The 17,780-nt window shown below is 43.4% G+C and overlaps 1 protein-coding gene across 5 annotated transcripts in view; it reads right to left on the bottom strand.

Moving 5' to 3' along the window:
• PDS5A (PDS5 cohesin associated factor A) overlaps positions 1–17,780 on the bottom strand; it is a 150,955-nt gene that overhangs the window by 84,202 nt on the left and 48,973 nt on the right. For all 5 annotated transcript variants that reach the window (XM_040335080.1, XM_040335088.1, XM_040335085.1 and 2 more), the window contains 4 exons: positions 11,264–11,344; positions 9,196–9,336; positions 7,353–7,468; positions 3,277–3,371 (listed from right to left, as the gene is read on the bottom strand). In XM_040335080.1, coding sequence (XP_040191014.1) covers positions 3,277–3,371; positions 7,353–7,468; positions 9,196–9,336; positions 11,264–11,344 — 433 coding nt within the window. The remainder of the gene's footprint in view (positions 1–3,276; positions 3,372–7,352; positions 7,469–9,195; positions 9,337–11,263; positions 11,345–17,780) is intronic.

Here is a 17,780-nt window from a genome sequence, read left to right as displayed (position 1 = left end):
CTTCCTGGAAGCTGTGAACAGTGTTCTGCTGAAAAAGGCACCACCGGCGGATAAGGACCCACCACCCCCCCCCCCCGCACAGCGCAGGCGCGTCACGAACCTCAACGGAGTTTCCGAAAGTAGCCGAACATGTAGAGCTATGAGTTAGCTCTACACGGCGCCTGCGCACCAACAAGGAGCCGTGTAGAGCCGATGACTCACAGCTCTACATGTTCGGCTACTTTCGGAGACTCCGTTGAGGTTCGTGACGCGCCTGCGCAGTACGGGGGGGGGGGGGGGGGTTCCCTTATCTGCCGGGGGTGCCTTTTTCGGAAGGACATGACACATCTGGGCGAACATTGAGTGAGTACCCAGAAGCCGAATCTGAACCAGCCAAAATACGGTATGTACAACATAGAAAAAAAAGTGGCTACTGTACATGTTAGTAGTGTAAGGAGTGTTCTCTATATAGATGTTATTTTGGGTGAAATTAATGTATCCAAGTATGTTTTTTTTCCCCAGGATAAAATGTGGCCTTTATTTGGTGGCAGATGTTGACAAATATCGCCCGATTTTATTATCAAAGAAAAAAAAAAAAAAAAAACTGTCTAGGAGACAAATATACAATAAGCTGAGCAGGGCTGGCAATCTATCTGTGCTGGGATAAGAAATGTACCAGTTAATTTACTGGGGAAAGTTTATGCTATTGTTCAAGGTGTTGGGCACTGAGGGGTTAATTTCAGGGCTGTTCACCCCACAAAAAAGACACTCCAGATGCATTCTGGATGAGTTTCTGAATGTGCGTTTTTGGTGTGTTCCAGTGCATTTTTGATGCGTTTCCAGTTGCTCCCTTTTACTTTTTTTACCACTGTACTGGGGTCCCGTGCATATTTTGAGGTGTTCCAGTACCTTCAGTGCATTACACCTTCATTAAATCCTGGTAAAAAGGTTTTACACTATTGTGGCATTTGTCTCTCATTTGGGGTAATCAACCTGATGATATCACGGTTGGAGTAAAAGAAACCTGATGTTTTCCCTCGGTGGTGGCTTGGAGTTTCTGTGGAGCGGACCTCTTTACAGACAGGGAGTTTTTCCAGTCATACAAGCCTATGTTGAAACCCTGTAATAGGTGGTCACTCTTTGGCAAGGGTACATCCTATTTTTTTGGTGGTGGTCACACAAGGTGGAGGAAGTTGGTGACAACATTCAAACTTTCACTATTGTGTTGCATTTGTGACTCTTGGACTCCCTTGTTTATAATATATCACTTGATTGTTGTTTGTTTATCATAAGCACATTTTTGATTTTTTACTACCAAGAGTTATATGCCATCTTCAGGTGAATGGACGCTGGTAGACAAAGTCTTAGACAGAAAGTCTGGCCCTATATAACCCCTACCATACAGGAAGACTTCAGTTTTGTACCAAGCACCGAATTCTTCAAAAGAGGGGAGAGACCCGTGTCCCATGATGTAGTCAAAGAAAGATTTTACCAGCAAGTATGATGAAAAAATGCCATTTTCTTTATCATACATCACAGGACACAGAGTTAGGCCAATATTCAATACTTACTGGGACATTCCAGAGCAATAGCCTTGAGGAAAGGGAGATTGTTTGGGACACAAACTGATGTAGCTCGTTGTTGAATAAATAGACATCTGGCCAACCCCAAACACTGGCAAATTTCCTGGCGTCTGGTCAGTACTCGCCAAGAAACCAGGAGGAAAGATTTTCCCATTCACGGGTTCTAATCCTGCAACCATAAGCTTAAGCACGACGGGGAGGCAAGGACATGGGATAACCCAAGATTTTCCCTCTCCTGCCCCAAGCCGACAAGATGTCTTGTTGCATAGGCTTGGAATGGAACTGGGCGTAGGGAACTGCCTCAACGAAGGACACCATCCTTCCCAGAAGACTCATACAGAGCCGAAGAGAGGGTTGCCTGGTGCCCCCATCTGATGCACCTGATCTTTCAGGGCACAGATCCTTACGGGTGGCAAAAATACTCTTGCCTGGACCCTATCTAGGATCAGACCTAAATACGTCAGACTTCAATTTTTCTAGGGCCGATGGACGCGAGGACGTGATGTCTCTCACGGAGGGAGGGACTGGAGAATGGCAGCCGGGCCGTGCAGGTGAAGCGAGGGAGCCGAATCCGACCAGCGGCGTGAGAGCATCGGGGATGCCGCGACTGATTCCTGCTGTCGAACCCGCTTTAAAACCCCGACAATCTATGCCGCCCCACGGTGGAGCGGGAAGGTTAGAGGGTGGAGGTCGGTAGCGGAGGCCGAGTTTCGTTGCCCAACCCCCTCCTAGGGAGTCTTTTCTATTTATTTTTTCTCTGCACACCCGAGCCCCCCACAGATTCATGCGAGTAGCCCTGGAGGAAGCCAGGGTCACCAGCCATCGAGCAGAAAAATAGGATTTTTGTACTCACCGTAAAATCCATTTCTCCAAGTTCATGGACGGACACAGCAGCCTTTGACTGTAGGGTTATATCCGCTTCCTTCCAGGAGACCCAAGTATTCCAGTCTCTACAGTCAAAGGCTGATGTGTCCGTCCATGAACGGAAGAGAAAAAAACAGCGCCCCGTTTCAGATACAGGAACCTGTATCATCACTCCCTGATGCACTAAATGATCTAGTGCCTAACAATAGGTTTCTCTTTGGAGGATCTGAGGGAACGCAGGATTTTAAAAACCTCCGAGGCAGACCGCCCCCGTAATTCCAGCCTGTAACTGTGAAATACGGTTGAGGTGACCCACTGCACACCAAATGTCTGCAAAGTGCAGCATCCTTGCCCCCCACTGGATAGAGTGGGGGCGTTTCCTCAAAAGGAGGGCTTGGTGTCGGGTTTAGAAGAGATTTGGACCCAGGGTTTCTTCTGGCCCTGCGGCTTGCCCCTGGCTCTAGCACCCTGTTGGCAATGGAACTGCCTTGTTGTCGAGACACCTGCAGAAACAGTCCCTGAGGTTTTAAATGAGGGAAGCCTGGTCCTTCTCTTTACAGGAAGTAGAGAGCTCTACCCTCCAGATATATTTTGGATAGTTTTGTCCAAGTCATCACCAAACATTCACCACAGAAGGGAAACCCTGCCAATAACTTCTTAAAATTAAGTTTGGCTGACCAGTTCTTACGCCATAAAAAGTATGTGCATGTGTACAAACAGGTGAGCCATACAAGAGGAGTGAATTAAAACCTGCAAGGGAGAAGTATAGTCATTAGACCCTCTGCAGGACTGATTTTATCCTGGCCTTTAAAAAAATCAAAACAAGCAGATTTCCCATCTAAGAACTTACCTGTAAGATCTTTAGCCAAATCTGGATGGTTCATTAAGCAGTGGCTTGCAAATTTGACACTTTCCAATCTCACAGGAACGTGGATATCATTAAACCTAGTTAAGAGAGAAAAAAAAAAAAAAAAGCAATGAACATAATAAAATGCAAACCAAAGAAGAAGAGGAGCGCAGCAGGGTTAGTCCATTTAATCAGTTTATATAAGCAACTTATTCAAGAATAATTTCAGGCATTGGCATGTTATTCCAAGTTTCATTACCGGTGTATAATATATATATATATATATATATATAAATAAATGGTGATTCTGCGCAACATATCACACTAATGGAATAGTGATATCACATAAGCAAGATAAATGTAAGAGCTGACAAATAATCAGCATATAGTATTAAATGCAAAGAGAATAGTGAGTCCAAATATAAATATATATATACTCAAATAGTGAATAGTGAGTCCAAAATATATAATACTCATAAGGCGAATGTGCAAAAATATAGAAAGAATATTGTGCAAAATATATATATATATATATATATATATATATATATATATATATATATATATATATATATATATATATATATATATAACACACACACAGTTGTATTCAAAATTATTCAACCCCCACTGAAATTGATTGTTTTGCCAAGTTTGACATTGATTTTGATCATTCAGTCATCCTGCTTACAATTAAATCAAAGAGGCACATGTAGGTCAGACAAATATAACATTTATAATGAAATAACCACAAATGTCTTTTCTGTGCTCACATCATTATCAGTTTTATTCAACCCCCAATTGACATTCAATCTTAGTACTTAGTACAACATCCTTTTACAGTTATAACAGCTTTTAAACTTGAAGCATAGCTTGACACAAGTGTCTTGCAGCGATCTACGGGTATCTTCGCCCATTCGTCATGGGCAAAAGCCTCCAGTTCAGTCACATTCTTAGGCTTGCGCACTGCAACTGCTTTCTTTAAGTCCCACCAGAGGTTCTCAATCGGATTTAAGTCTGGTGAGTGCGATGGCCACTCCAAAATGTTCCAGCCTTTAATCTGCAACCATGCTCTAGTGGACTTGGAGGTATGCTTGGGATTATTGTCCTGTTGAAAGGTCCAACGTCTCCCAAGCCTCAGGTTTGTGACGGACTGCATCACATTGTTATCCACTATCTCCCGTTACTGAAGAGAATTCATGGTACCTTGCACACACTGAAGCTTCCCTCTACCTGCAGAAGCAAAACAGCCCCAAAGCATGATTGACCCCCCGCCATGCTTCTTTGGAGACAGCAAGGGGGTGCGCGCCTGGGAGTTCTGGCATGGAGGCCTTCATTACGCAGTGTGCGCCGTATTGTCTGAGCAGAAACTTCAGTACCCACATCTGACAAATCTTTTCTCAGTTCCTCAGCAGTCACAAGGGGACTTTTCTCCACTCTACGCTTCAGGTAGCGCACAGCAGTCGAAGTCAGCATCTTCTTTCTGCCACGACCAGGTAGCGTTTCAACAGTGCCCTTTGCCTTGAATTTGCGAATGATGCTTCCTATGGTGTCTCTTGGTATGTTTAACATCTTTGCAATCTTCTTATAGCCATTGCGCTTCCTGTGAAGAGTAATCACCTCTTCTCTTGTCTTCCTGGACCATTCTCTTGACTTCACCATGTTTGTAACCACACCAGTAAATGTCTAGAAGGAGCCGAGTATCACAGTCATTTTAAAGCTGCCTGATTGGTGCTTATTAGGCTTTATTGCTGCTCCCTGACATCCACAGGTGTTTTCAATACCTGATTGGAAACACTTCAATGAACCTCTGTTCTTCAGAGTGGTAGTCTTTAAGGGGTTGAATAATTGTGTAAATGAAGAATTCACAAAATAAACATTTACTACTGTATTACAAAACCAATTGATGTCATTTTAGTTGCATATGGTTCTTTAAGAAGTCATTGTAGGATTTCATTCTGAATACAATTACAAATGTACACTAAATTCCCTAAAACCCTTTACAGCATTGGGGGGTTGAATAATTTTGAACACAACTGTATACACACACACAAACAATATATATATATATATATATATATATATATATATATATATATATATATATATATATATATATATATATATATATATATACATATACATATACATATACACACACACACACACAGTACAGACCAAAAGTTTGAACACACCTTCTCATTCAAAGAGTTTTCTTTATTTTCATGACTATGAAAATTGTAGATTCACACTGAAGGCATCAAAACTATGAATGAACACATGTGGAATTATACATAACAAAAAAGTGTGAAACAACTGAAAATATATTTCATATTCTAGGTTCTTTAAAGTAGCCACCTTTTGCAGCAGACGCATCTCTAGAACTGTTAAGAGGAGACTGTGTGAATCAGGCCTTCATGGTAGAATATCTGCTAGGAAACCACTGCTAAAGAAAGGCAACAAGCAGAAGAGACTTGTTTGGGCTAAAGAACACAAGGAATGGACATTAGACCAGTGGAAATCTGTGCTTTTGGTCCAAACTTGAGATCTTTGGTTCCAACCCCTGTGTCTTTGTGCGACGCAGAAAAGGTGAACGGATGGACTCTACATGCCTGGTTCCCACTGTGAAGCATGGAGGAGGAGGTGTGATGGTGTGGGGGTGCTTTGCTGGTGACACTGTTGGGGATTTAATCAAAATTGAAGGCATACTGAACCAGCATTGCTACCACAGAATCTTGCAGCGGCATGCTATTCCATCCGGTTTGCGTTTAGTTGGACCATCATTTCTTTTTCAACAGGACAATGACCCCAAACACACCTCCAGGCTGTGTAAGGGCTATTTGACCAAGAAGGAGAGTGATGGGGTGCTGCGCCAGGTGACTACCTCTTGAAGCTCATCAAGAGAATGCCAAGAGTGTGCCAAGCAGTAATCAAAGCAAAAGGTGGCTACTTTGAAGAACCTAGAATATGAAATATATTTTCAGTTGTTTCACACTTTTTTGTTATGTATAATTCCACATGTGTTCATTCATAGTTTTGATGCCTTCAGTGTGAATCTACAATTTTCATAGTCATGAAAATAAAGAAAACTCTTTGAATGAGAAGGTGTGTCCAAACTTTTGGTCTGTACTGTGTATTTGTGTATATATATAAAAAACATATCTGACCGATGCCTCTGGAAGCTGAAAAATCACTGAAGTAGACACTTTCCACTCTTGTAATCTCCACTTGTTTTTGGGTCCCATGCTGAGCGGCTGGGCATGATACATTGTGAATAAAGTCAGCCACTCAGCATGGGCACCATTTAAAGAATGCCGTTTATTCTCTGAATGAATGCGTTCTCCGATTGGACAAGGTGGGAAGCATGACATCACCGACCCACCACTCCTAAACAGAGAACCCTTTGCTGTCATTCAGAGATTGCAAAGTATGCTCTGAATTTCGCCCGTGCTGAGCAGACAACCTCCTACAATGCAGGAAAGCAGACACATGGCGCAGGACCTGGAAGCAAGTGAATATCACTGGAGTAGCAGTGTCTACCTCAGTGATTTCCAGCAGCATCAGCCATGTAGGTCATATAAATAGCAAAGGTCTGTTTTACATGGACGTCATCCGTCCAGTCACTTTTTTTGTAAAAGAAAAAGAACGTATTTAGTTTACATACGTTTGTTAATCGGTCTAGTCTACATACTTTTTTTTATGCTACAACTAGGAAAAACAGATTAAAAAAGTTTCTTGCCTAAAAAAGGGATATAAACGGAATGGACGCCATCCTTTTACATCTGTAAAAACCGAAAAGGGACACATCCTTGTTTTTTCTTTTAATAATAGACCTGAACGGACATGAATATAGGCTGGTGTAAACAGATAATAAGTTTACATCTGCCCACTTAGACACACAAACAAATGAATCTACACTGAATGCCCGTTTGAAAAAGGCCTTACAATTGTTAAAAAGCTGGAAACTGGGGAGAGAAAAAAAAAAAAAAAAAAAAAGGCATTGAACGCAAGTATCTGCACCGTCTTTCTCTCTATGAACTTAATACAGAAATAGTAAAACACTTGTCAGAAATGCTCACCGCCCCAGAAAACACTGCCAAAGAGGTCGGTTTTGATTGGCCAGGTCGGAGTCCTTAGAACCAAACAGCTTTGCGAGAAGCTTTACAACCGCCAATCGTTCTTCCCCATCATTACTCTGAAAACAAGGACAAAATTATACTAGTGAAAAGGCACATATAAGCAATAACCACTATAATTGTTTTAGTTCTTTCACAGACACAATGAAAAACACACATTTTTGAAAATTTACCAAAGGATCCCAAGCCCCTTTCAAAACTATTTTATGAAAGGACCTAGAACGTGAAAAGATAATCCTGTTATTCATAATAGGTGTGCCATCATACTTATTAAAATGCCAGTTGCCTGGCTCTGTCTGGTGTTCACATCCTTAGCGCTCTTACAGTAAAGAATCCTCTACGCAGTTTAAGGTTAAATAGCTTCTCTTCTAATTCTAGTGAATGGCCGTGTGTCTTTAAATTCCCTTTCGCAGAAGTGTTATCCCTATTGTGGGGTCACCACCAGTATAGCATTTGTACATTGAAATCATATCCGCTCAAATGTCTTCTCCAGAGAGAATAAGTTTCGGAAATGGACAGCATACTCTAGGTGCGGCCGGACCAGAGTCTTGTAGAGTGGGAGAATTCTCGTTTTATCTCTGGAGTTAATCCCCTTTTTAATGCATGCCAATATTCTGTTTGCGTTGCTTGCAGCAGCTTGGCATTGCATGCCATTGCTGAGCCAGTCATCTGCTAGGACCCCCAGGTCCTTTTCCATCCTAGATTCCCCCCCAGTGCGTAGATTGCATTCAAATTTTTGCCACCCAAATGCAATTTACATTTTTCTACATTAAACCTCATTTGCCATCTAGTTGCCCACCACATTAATTTGGTCAAATCTTCTTGCAAGGATTCCACATCCTGCAAAAAAAATGTTGCCCTGCTTAGCTTGGTGTGGTCTGCAAATACAGAGATTGCACCGTTTATCCCATCCTCCAGGTCGTTTACGAATTAAATGGGATTGGTCCCAGCACAGAACCACTGCACCGATGGTGGATTTGAGGGGATTTTTAACTTCTGGCAATATTTTTTCTTTAGAATTACTTCACCATAACATCCAGCAAAGTATGCAGTAAAGGAAAGTCAGAATTCCTTTCCAATTCAATACTCAGGCGTTAGAACGGTCAGGCAACTAGCATTTCCAGAAGATGACATCAATGGTAGCCTTTTGAGCCAATGGCAATATTTTCTGCCATCGATAAAGTTTATCTGCATGACATGGGTAGGAAGCAAAGACTAAAAGGGCAAAAATGCAAGATCATTGTTCTGCCTGGCACTTCTTTTGAAATCACTACCTTCAAGTTTCTTAGTTAGCCCTGGCTCACACCGTCGTGCCTTTGAAACCAAATCCCAGTGCGACTTTGGCACGACTTGCATGTGACTAAGTCAATGCAAGTCGTACCAAATTTGGACCAAAAGTAGCACAGGAAACTTTTTCTAAGATGGAGCAACTTACGTCGCACTGATTAGAATGGTTCAATTGCACTGAATCAGGTGCGACATGTGCTTATAAATCATAATGTTTGACGCATCAGTGTGAAACAGGCTTAAAACATTTTTTGGGACCTCTACCAATTAAATTAACTAAATTGACAGCTGGCATGAACAAAAAAAATTTAATTCCAATAAAACATTTTTTTTTTTACAGTAATGCAGCAATGTCAGATTACAAAAGGCGAGTAATACAAAATAGCAGGGCTTAGATGTGAGCTGTCAGTTTTCCTAAACCAAGAGATTTTTTTTTTATTTATTTTTTTTTAAAAAACAAACCCTTGTAATACATTAGGTGTCCAGATCGGGTCCTTACCTTCAGTTTGAATTCCAGCTGTGGCATCACAGAAACCAGCAAGTTCGGATCTATTGCAAAAAGCTCCTGAATGAGGTCAAAGACATGCTCTGACAAGTCACTAACAGATGATTTTCCCAGCACCAATACCTGGTTAAAAAACTGGATTAAAAAGAAAAAAAATTATTTAAATGGCAGTTAAAACAGTGCTACCAATCTAAAACTAAACTTCCTTGCTACACCTAGATGCAGAAATTTGGAGTTGGATCAACTGCCTAATATCAGTTTTGTAGCTCACCCCAAGAATTAGCTTTTACACAAGAGGGAAATGATCAGGGGGAACAAGCAGAGAATTTTTTTCTACAACAGCGTTAAAGGGGTTGTAAAGGTATAATTTTTTTTCCCCCAAAGATTCCTTTACCTTATAGTGCAGTCCTTCATTTACCTCATCCCTTTTCTTTTAAAATGTCCTTATTTATTTCTTCTGAGAAATCCTCACTTCCTGTTCTTCTGTCTGTAACTTCACACAGTAATGCAAGGCTTTCTCCCCCTGGTGTGGAGTGGTTGGCTGGCCCCCTCCCTTGGACTACAGGAGAGTCAGGACGCCCTCTAACACACAGCTCCTTTATCTGCAATGTAGAGAGTGCCCTGACTCTCCTGTAGTCCAAGGGAAGGGGCGAGCACGACACTCCACACCAGGGAGAAAGCCTTGCATTACTGGGTGGAGTTACAGACAGAAAAACAGGAAGTGAGAATTTCTCAGAAGAAATAAGGACATTTTAAAAAGGGTTGTCCCGATACCACTTTGAGACCGAGTACAAGTACCGATACTTTTTTTTTAATGCCATCTGACAGTGGCATTTTTTATTTATTTATTTTACACAATTTTTATTTAATTTTTTTAACAGTGATTTTTTTTCCTTTAAGGGGGGGGGGGGGTTTGAGGTAGTGGATTATCAGTGTGTTTTTTTAATTATTGCGATTAACATTTTATTTTTTAAATTATTTATTGCAATTTTTTTTTTTAATCAGCCCTGTTGAGGGGGCTTTGGTGAGATATCAGGGGTCTCAACCGACCTCTGACATCTCCCCTTTAAGACAGAGAAAGGGACTAGGGATACAGATTCCCCAGTCCCTTTCTCTGCAGCCTCAGCTGAAATGAATAGAGAAGCTTCTGTCCATTCATAAACTGAAGCATCGTAAACACAGGTTACAATGCTCAGTTATGCGAATGGACAGTCAGTAATCACTGACACTGTCCGTTCGGAAAAGGTAGGAGCCGGGTTTAGCGGCTTCTGCCTCCGCTCTCCATCCTGACAAATTGAGGGGGGAGAGCGGCACGGAGAGTGAGAACACAGCACGGGGGGAGAGCGGCACGGAGAGTGAGAACACAGCACGGGGGGAGAGCGGCACGGAGAGTGAGAACACAGCACGGGGGGAGAGCGGCACGGAGAGTGAGAACACAGCACGGGGGGAGAACACAGCACGGGGGGAGAACACAGCACGGGGGGAGAACACAGCACGGGGGGAGAACACAGCACGGGGGGAGAACACAGCACGGGGGGAGAACACAGCACGGGGGGAGAACACAGCACGGGGGAGAACACAGCACGGGGGGAGAACACAGCACGGGGGGAGAACACAGCACGGGGGGAGAACACAGCACGGGGGGAGAACACAGCACGGGGGGAGAACACAGCACGGGGGGAGAACACAGCACGGGGGGAGAGCGGCATGGAGGGGGACAAGTATCGGGTGAAGCATCGGAGCATTTCAGCCGAGTACAAGTACTCGGGAAATGCTCGGTATGCAAATGCAAAAATCGAAGGATGAGGTAAGTGAAGGAGGACTGCCCTAAGATAAAGGAAGCCATTTAGGGAAAAAAATAAAATAAATGATTTGTACCTTTACAACCCCTTTAAGGGTGGGGAACATTTTTAGCAATTTCAAAAAAAGTGTATATTGGTTTTAACTTGTTCAATGTTATGCCGTTCTCTCAGTTATGCAAAATATCTCAAATACAATTATACCCTATTGCAAAGAACAATCAGAAATGGAAGGTTGCATGTAAATAGTATTTTACACTTACATTTGCAATACAAGGCTCAATTGTTTGAACAGTCCTCTTTAAAAGTACTTTGGCAAGGTCAAATGCTTGCTTGTTAAGATTCTGGTGGTAAAAAATAAAGAATGCAGATCAAAAATATTTTATGCATATTATTGGTGAGAAATGCTGGTACAAATAATATTTTTTTTTTATATGTACACAGGTAGTTCTGCCCAGCACACACACACACACACACACACACACACACACACACACACACACACACACACACACACACACCTTTCATATAATGTACAAGAAATCTGATGCGAGGTAAACTTTGTGTAAAATAAATGCATGGTAACGGCTCGTTTACGCTTTAAAAATCACAGATACGCCTGCCTGCTGAACCCAATAGCTTTAGGGGACGAAAAAAGAAAAAGAAGAAAAAGAAAGAAAGAAAAAGAAAGAAAGAAAAAGAAAGAGAAAAAGAAAATGAAAATGAAAGAGAAAGAGAAAGAAAAAGAAAGAGAAAAAGAATTGACTGTAAATTCCATATCTTGTAGTACAATACAGGTCACTGGCAATTTATTCAGGCACCATAGGTTATAGGCTTGTTCTTCACCATGAGCCCTCAGTTGTGGCAAACAATGCAGAACAAGGAGTGTTTTTTAAGAGTGGCCTGTGTACCATACTGTACTCCAAGATATGCAATTTACTGTACATGCAAGTCAAAATTCCTCTTATACTAAGCTTATAGTACAGGACAAAAGGTAACTTATTCATACACCATGGGATGTCCCCAAGCAATAAAATACAAAGAGTGGGCACTAGGGATGAGCTTCGAGTTCGAGTCGAACTCATGTTCGACTCGAACATTGCCTGTTCGGCGAACAACGAACAATTAGGGGTGTTCGCGGCAAGTTCGAAAAGCCGCGGAACACCCTGTTAAAGTCTATGGGAGAAATCTAAAGTGTTAATTTTAAAGGCTAATATGCAAGTTATTGTCCTAAAAAGTGTTTGGGGACCTGAGTCCTGTCCCAGGAAACATGTATCAATGCAAAAAAAGTTTTAAAAACGGCCGTTTTTTCAGGAGCAGTGAATTTAATAATGCTAAAAGTGTAACAATAAAAGTGTAATATTACTTTAAATTTCGTACCTAGGGGGGTGTAAAGTCAGCATGTGAAAAAGCGCATGTTTCCCGTACATAGAACTGTCCCTGCACAAAGTGTCATTTCTGAAAGAAAAAAAGGCATTTAAAACCGGCTTTGCGGCTCTAATAAATTGTCGGCTCTGGCAATTCAGAGATGATTCATTCATATAAAAAAAAAAAGCGAGGGGCCCCACCAAATTCCATTCCATCAGGTCTGATATGGATATTAAGGGGAACCCCGTCAATTTAAAAAAAAATGTGGGGTTCCCCCCCAAATATCCATACCAGACCCTTCAGGTCTGGTGTGGATTTTAAGGGGAACTCCACCCCAAATTTTAAAAAAAGTGGCGTGGAGTTCCCCCAAAAATCCACACCAGACCCTTATCCGAGCACGTTAACCTGGCCGGCCGCAGAAAAGAGGGGGGGACAGAGTGTGCCCCCCCCCCCTCTCCTGAACCGCACCAGGCCACATGCCCTCAACATGGGGAGGATGGTTGTGGGGGTCTGCGGGCAGGGGGCTTATCAGAATCTGGAAGACCCCTTTAACAAAGGGGACCCCCAGATCCTGGCCCCCCCCTATGTGAATTGGTAATGGGGTACACTGTACCTCTACCATTTCACAAAGGAAGTGTAAATAGTTAAAACAAAAAAAACACAGACACCGTAGAAAAAATTCCTTTATTAATAAAAAAAAAAATCCAGCGGTGGTAATCCACTCTCAATGCGGCTCCCTGCTCCAACGTTGTCTTCTATCCAGCGATGGATGATCTCTCCAGCGACGGGTGATCAGCGGTCCGGTCCAGCGATGAGAAGATCCATCCGTCCAGAAGGCGAGCTCCTCTCTCTGCTGGACACAGCCCAGCGGAATGACACGCTGGAGCTTTGACATTTCTTATATAGGGGAAGCGGCCACCCGTCACATGACGCCGCCCCCTCTGACGCACCCTCGTACGTCACTGGGAAAGCCCAGTCTTTCCCAGTGACGTACGAGGGTGCGTCAGAGGGGGCGGGGTCACGGGGTGGCCGCTTCCCCTATATAAGAAATGTCAAAGCTCCAGCGCGTCATTCCGCTGGGCTGTGTCCATGAATCGTCAATCGACAATTCATTAGAGCCGCAAAGCCGGTTTTAAATGCCTTTTTTTCTTTCAGAGATGACACTTTGTGCAGGGACAGTTCTATGTACGGGAAACATGCGCTTTTTCACATGCTGACTTTACACCCCCCCTAGGTACAAAATATTACACTTTTGTTTCACTTTTAGCATTATTAAATTCACTGCTCCTGAAAAAACGGCAGTTTTTAAAACTTTTTTTTGCATTGATACATGTTTCCTGGGACAGGACCCAGGTCCCCAAACACTTTTTAGGACAATAACTTGCATATTAGCCTTTAAAATTAACACTTTAGATTTCAAATGTTCGAGTCCCATAGACTTTAACGGGGTTCTAAAGTTCACACGAACATTTGGTGTGTTCGCAAGTTCTGATGCGAACCGAACAGGGGGGGTGTTCGGCTCATCCTTAGTGAGCACCAACTAGGCAAATCGTAACTGTGCCAAAAGGCCCAATAATTCAGTTCCGAGTAGTGCTGCAAGAAACTTGTGGTCAAAAACTGCATCCGCAGACTTGGTGTCCATCTGGTAAAACTTGAGAAAGTAATAACAGAAGACTTGGGGGCAGTCTTACACTGTTGGGAAATAGAGGCTTGGTGCCTAAATGCCCAGAACACTCCTACAGATCTGATGAAGTGGGCGCAACAGTGCGGGAGATGTTTTTCTTTAAAAGCATAAGTGCTTGCAAACAAGTTTCTGAGCCACCCATCAATGTTGAACGTCCTATAAAAGCACCTAGGAGAAAAACCTTTCAAGTATCTGCCCAACTCAGCATGTCCAAGGTCAAGGTCTATCCCTCGACATTTAACAAGACCAAACCTTAAAGCGGGAGTTCACCCGGAAAAAAAAATGTTAACCTTAGATTGATGCTCATTTTGTCAAGGGGAATCGGCTAGTTTTTTTAAAATCGAAGCTGTACTTACCGTTTTAGAGAGCGATCTTCTCCGCCGCTTCCGGGTATGGTCTTCGGGACTGGGCGTTCCTATTTGATTGACAGTCTTCCGACGGTAGCATCCATCGCATCACGACTAGCCGAAAGAAGCCGAACGTCGGTGCGGCTCTATACGGCGCCTGCGCACCGACGCTCGGCTACTTTCGGAAAATCGTGACGCGATGGATGCGACCGTCGGAAGCCTGTCAATCAAATAGGAACGCCCAGTCCCGCAGCCCATACCCGGAAGCTGGGGAGAAGATCGCTCTCTAAAACAGTAAGTACAGCTTTGATTTTAAAAAAACTAGCCGATTCCCCTTGACAAAATGAGCATGAATCTAATGTTAGAAATTTACATTTCCGGGTGAACCTCCACTTTAAGGCTGGGTTCACACCCATGCGAATTGGATTCGGTTTCCCTGCATCCATTTTACATGACAGGAGATTGTGGCCGGCTGTCTATGGAGCCGGTTTACATATCTCCGTTGCAGCTTGCACAGGAGTGCTGTGCGTCTTTAGCTCCGTTTAAGGGCCAAATTCAGGAAACCATTCATCCCTGAAAAGAAGAACAGGGACACAATGGACGCCTGTTGCAAGCCCCATCCGTTGGAGGCGTAGGTTGTAAGGCTTTAAAAAAGGCCTCCAGCCAACTGTACAAAACATGTTTAAAATTCTGGGACCTTGTCCACTGGAATCATATAGGTCTTATTGGTATGGGAAACTGCCAGAGCCATCGAAGGCACACTGTTAGTGAACTCACTTTCCATGGGATATTGTTGAGCAAATTATTTTGGCAGAACAACGCCTTTTTAGGACGAACTCAGGCCACATGTAATATATCCTTTAAATAAAGAATTACAGCACAAGAATGGAGTTGCTCTGACCGGTGCCATGATCCATTATTGTACCCTTTGTGGGGCAGAGGATTCAGTATGTGGTAACTTTAAGTGGGTCTGGACCACCTCTATGAGAAAACCACTTTTGGGTCTGAGATAAAACCAGACCCTGGGATTCCTCAGGATTACATTCTTTAGAAGGGAAAATTTTTTTTTTTAAAAACAGCTTACCTGTAAAATCCTTTTCTTTATCGTACACCACGGGACACAGACTATTCATTACATAGTGGGTTGTATGGTCACCAGAGGCGATTGAACACTGGCACAACCAATGAAGACAAGTTCCCCTCCATATAACCCCTCCCCTAAGGGAAGTAAAATCCTATTTTCTTTATCGTACACCACGGGACACAGAACCTTCATTCATTACATAGTGAGACGTCCCAGAGCAATGCTCAATGAAGGGTGGGAGACTCAGGTCAAGCAGGCCGCTAACGCACAAGAAGCCCTATACCAGTGATGGCAAACCTTGGCACACCAGCTGTTTTGGAACTACATTTCCCATGATGCTCCTGCACTCTGCAGTGTAGATGAGCATCATAGGAAAAGTAGTTCCAAAACATCTGGGGTGCCAAGGTTCGCCATCACTGCCCTCTACTGCTGCCTGTAGCGCGCTGTGCCCGAAAGCAGAATCCCCATGTCCTCTTACATCTATTTGATAGAATTTGGTAAATGTATGGACTGAAGACCTAGTAGCAGCTTTACAGATCTGAGCTATCGAAGCCTGGTGGTGCACTGCCCACGAAGCACTTATTGCCCTGGTCGAGTGCACCTTAACAGGAAAAAGGAGGAATCTTGTTCCTTAGACCAGAAGCTTGAATAAATTACTTGTCGAATCCACCTGGAAATGGTGGATTTTGATGCCGCTTGGCCCTTCCTGGGACCATCTGGCACAATAAACAAAACATCTGTTTTGCATATCTGGGCAGTTGCCTGCAGATAAACTTTTAATGCTCTCACTACATCTGGAGAGTGCATTAACTTTTCCCCCCGCTGACTGTGGCTCAGAAAAAAAAAAAAAAAGGCAAAACAATGTCTTGATTTAAATGAAACACCCATACCACCTTTGGAAGAAAGGTAGGATGGGGGCGTAGTACAATTGTGTCCTTGTGACAAACTAAATAAGGCTCTTTATAAGAAAGAGCTTCTAATTCTGATAGTCTTCTGGCAGAAGAGATAGCAATCAAAAAGGCCAATTTCCTGCTCAAAAGAATCAAAGGAATATGGTGGATAGGTTCAAAAGGCCGCTTTTGCAAGACTGACAATACCAAGTTTAAATCCCAGGGACATAAGGGAGACTTGAATGGCGGATTTATCTGCAGTACTCCCTGAATGAAAGCCCGGACTAGGGAATGAGATGCCAACGGTCTCTGAAAAAAGATTGGGAGCCGATATTTGACCCTTGATTGTACTCGGGGCCAATTTCATATCCACTCCTAATTGCCAAAAGGTGGGAATCCTACTTATAGCATACTTTTGAGGATTTCACCCTCTGGATTCACACCAGGAAACATATGCCTTCCAGACTCTGTAGTAGTTAAGCCTGGAGGCTGGCTTTCTAGTGTTAATGAGTGTAGCAACGACCAGACCTGAGAGGCCGTGTTTCTTTAAGATATAGATCTCAGTAGCCAGACCATCATTTAGCTTCTGTAAGGAAGGGTGGAACACTGGACCCTGTGACAGCAGGTCGTGACGTAGTGGAAGCACCCAAGGTCTTCCAACCGCCATCTTTATGGTCTTGGTGTACCTGGGTCTCCTGGGCCAATTTGGAGCCACTAGGAGTACTGGTATTCCCTCCTTGATCTTGCACAGCAATCTCTGTAATAGAGGGATCGGAGGGAATGCATAGACCAGCGAAAACGGATCCCAAGGAATTATCAGAGCATCCGTTCCGTAGGCCAATGGATCTCTTGTCCTGGACACAAAGTTGTCCAACTTCCTGTGGAGCATGGAAGCTTGCAGGTCTACATCCGTGGTCCCCCATCTCTGGCATATTGCCTGAAAGACATCAGGATTTGAGAGACCACTCTCCTGGAGACAGTTGCTGGTGACTTAGATGGTCTGCCTGCCAGTTCTCTACCCCTGGAATGAACATTGCAGAAAGACAAGGAACATGTTTTTCTGCCCATGTCAAAATCCGATTCACCTCCTCCTGTGTATCCTGACTCCGGATGCCTCCTTGGTGATTGATTTAAGCTACTGCAGTAGCATTGTCGGATTGAAACCGAACAGGGTGACCCTGTAACCTGTATGCCCAGATTCTGAGGGCCAAGTTCACTGCCCGAATCTCCAGTATGTTGATGTGCAGGCTCTTCGGATTTGGCTCAGGCACCCTGGGCTGAAGCTTCTAACACTGCTCCCGAGTCTAACAGGCTGGCATCCGTAGACACCACCTTCCAGGTGAGAGAGAAACGGGCCTTCCTTTCTGCAAGTTCTTGGTCTTTAACCACCAACTGAAGCTTTGGCGC

The sequence above is a fragment of the Rana temporaria genome, chromosome 1 (genome assembly GCF_905171775.1).
Source record: "Rana temporaria chromosome 1, aRanTem1.1, whole genome shotgun sequence".
Classification (NCBI taxonomy): Eukaryota; Metazoa; Chordata; class Amphibia; order Anura; family Ranidae; genus Rana; species Rana temporaria.
The sequence above is the reverse complement of the archived record's forward strand: the minus strand, read 5'-3'. Positions and strand labels throughout refer to the sequence as shown.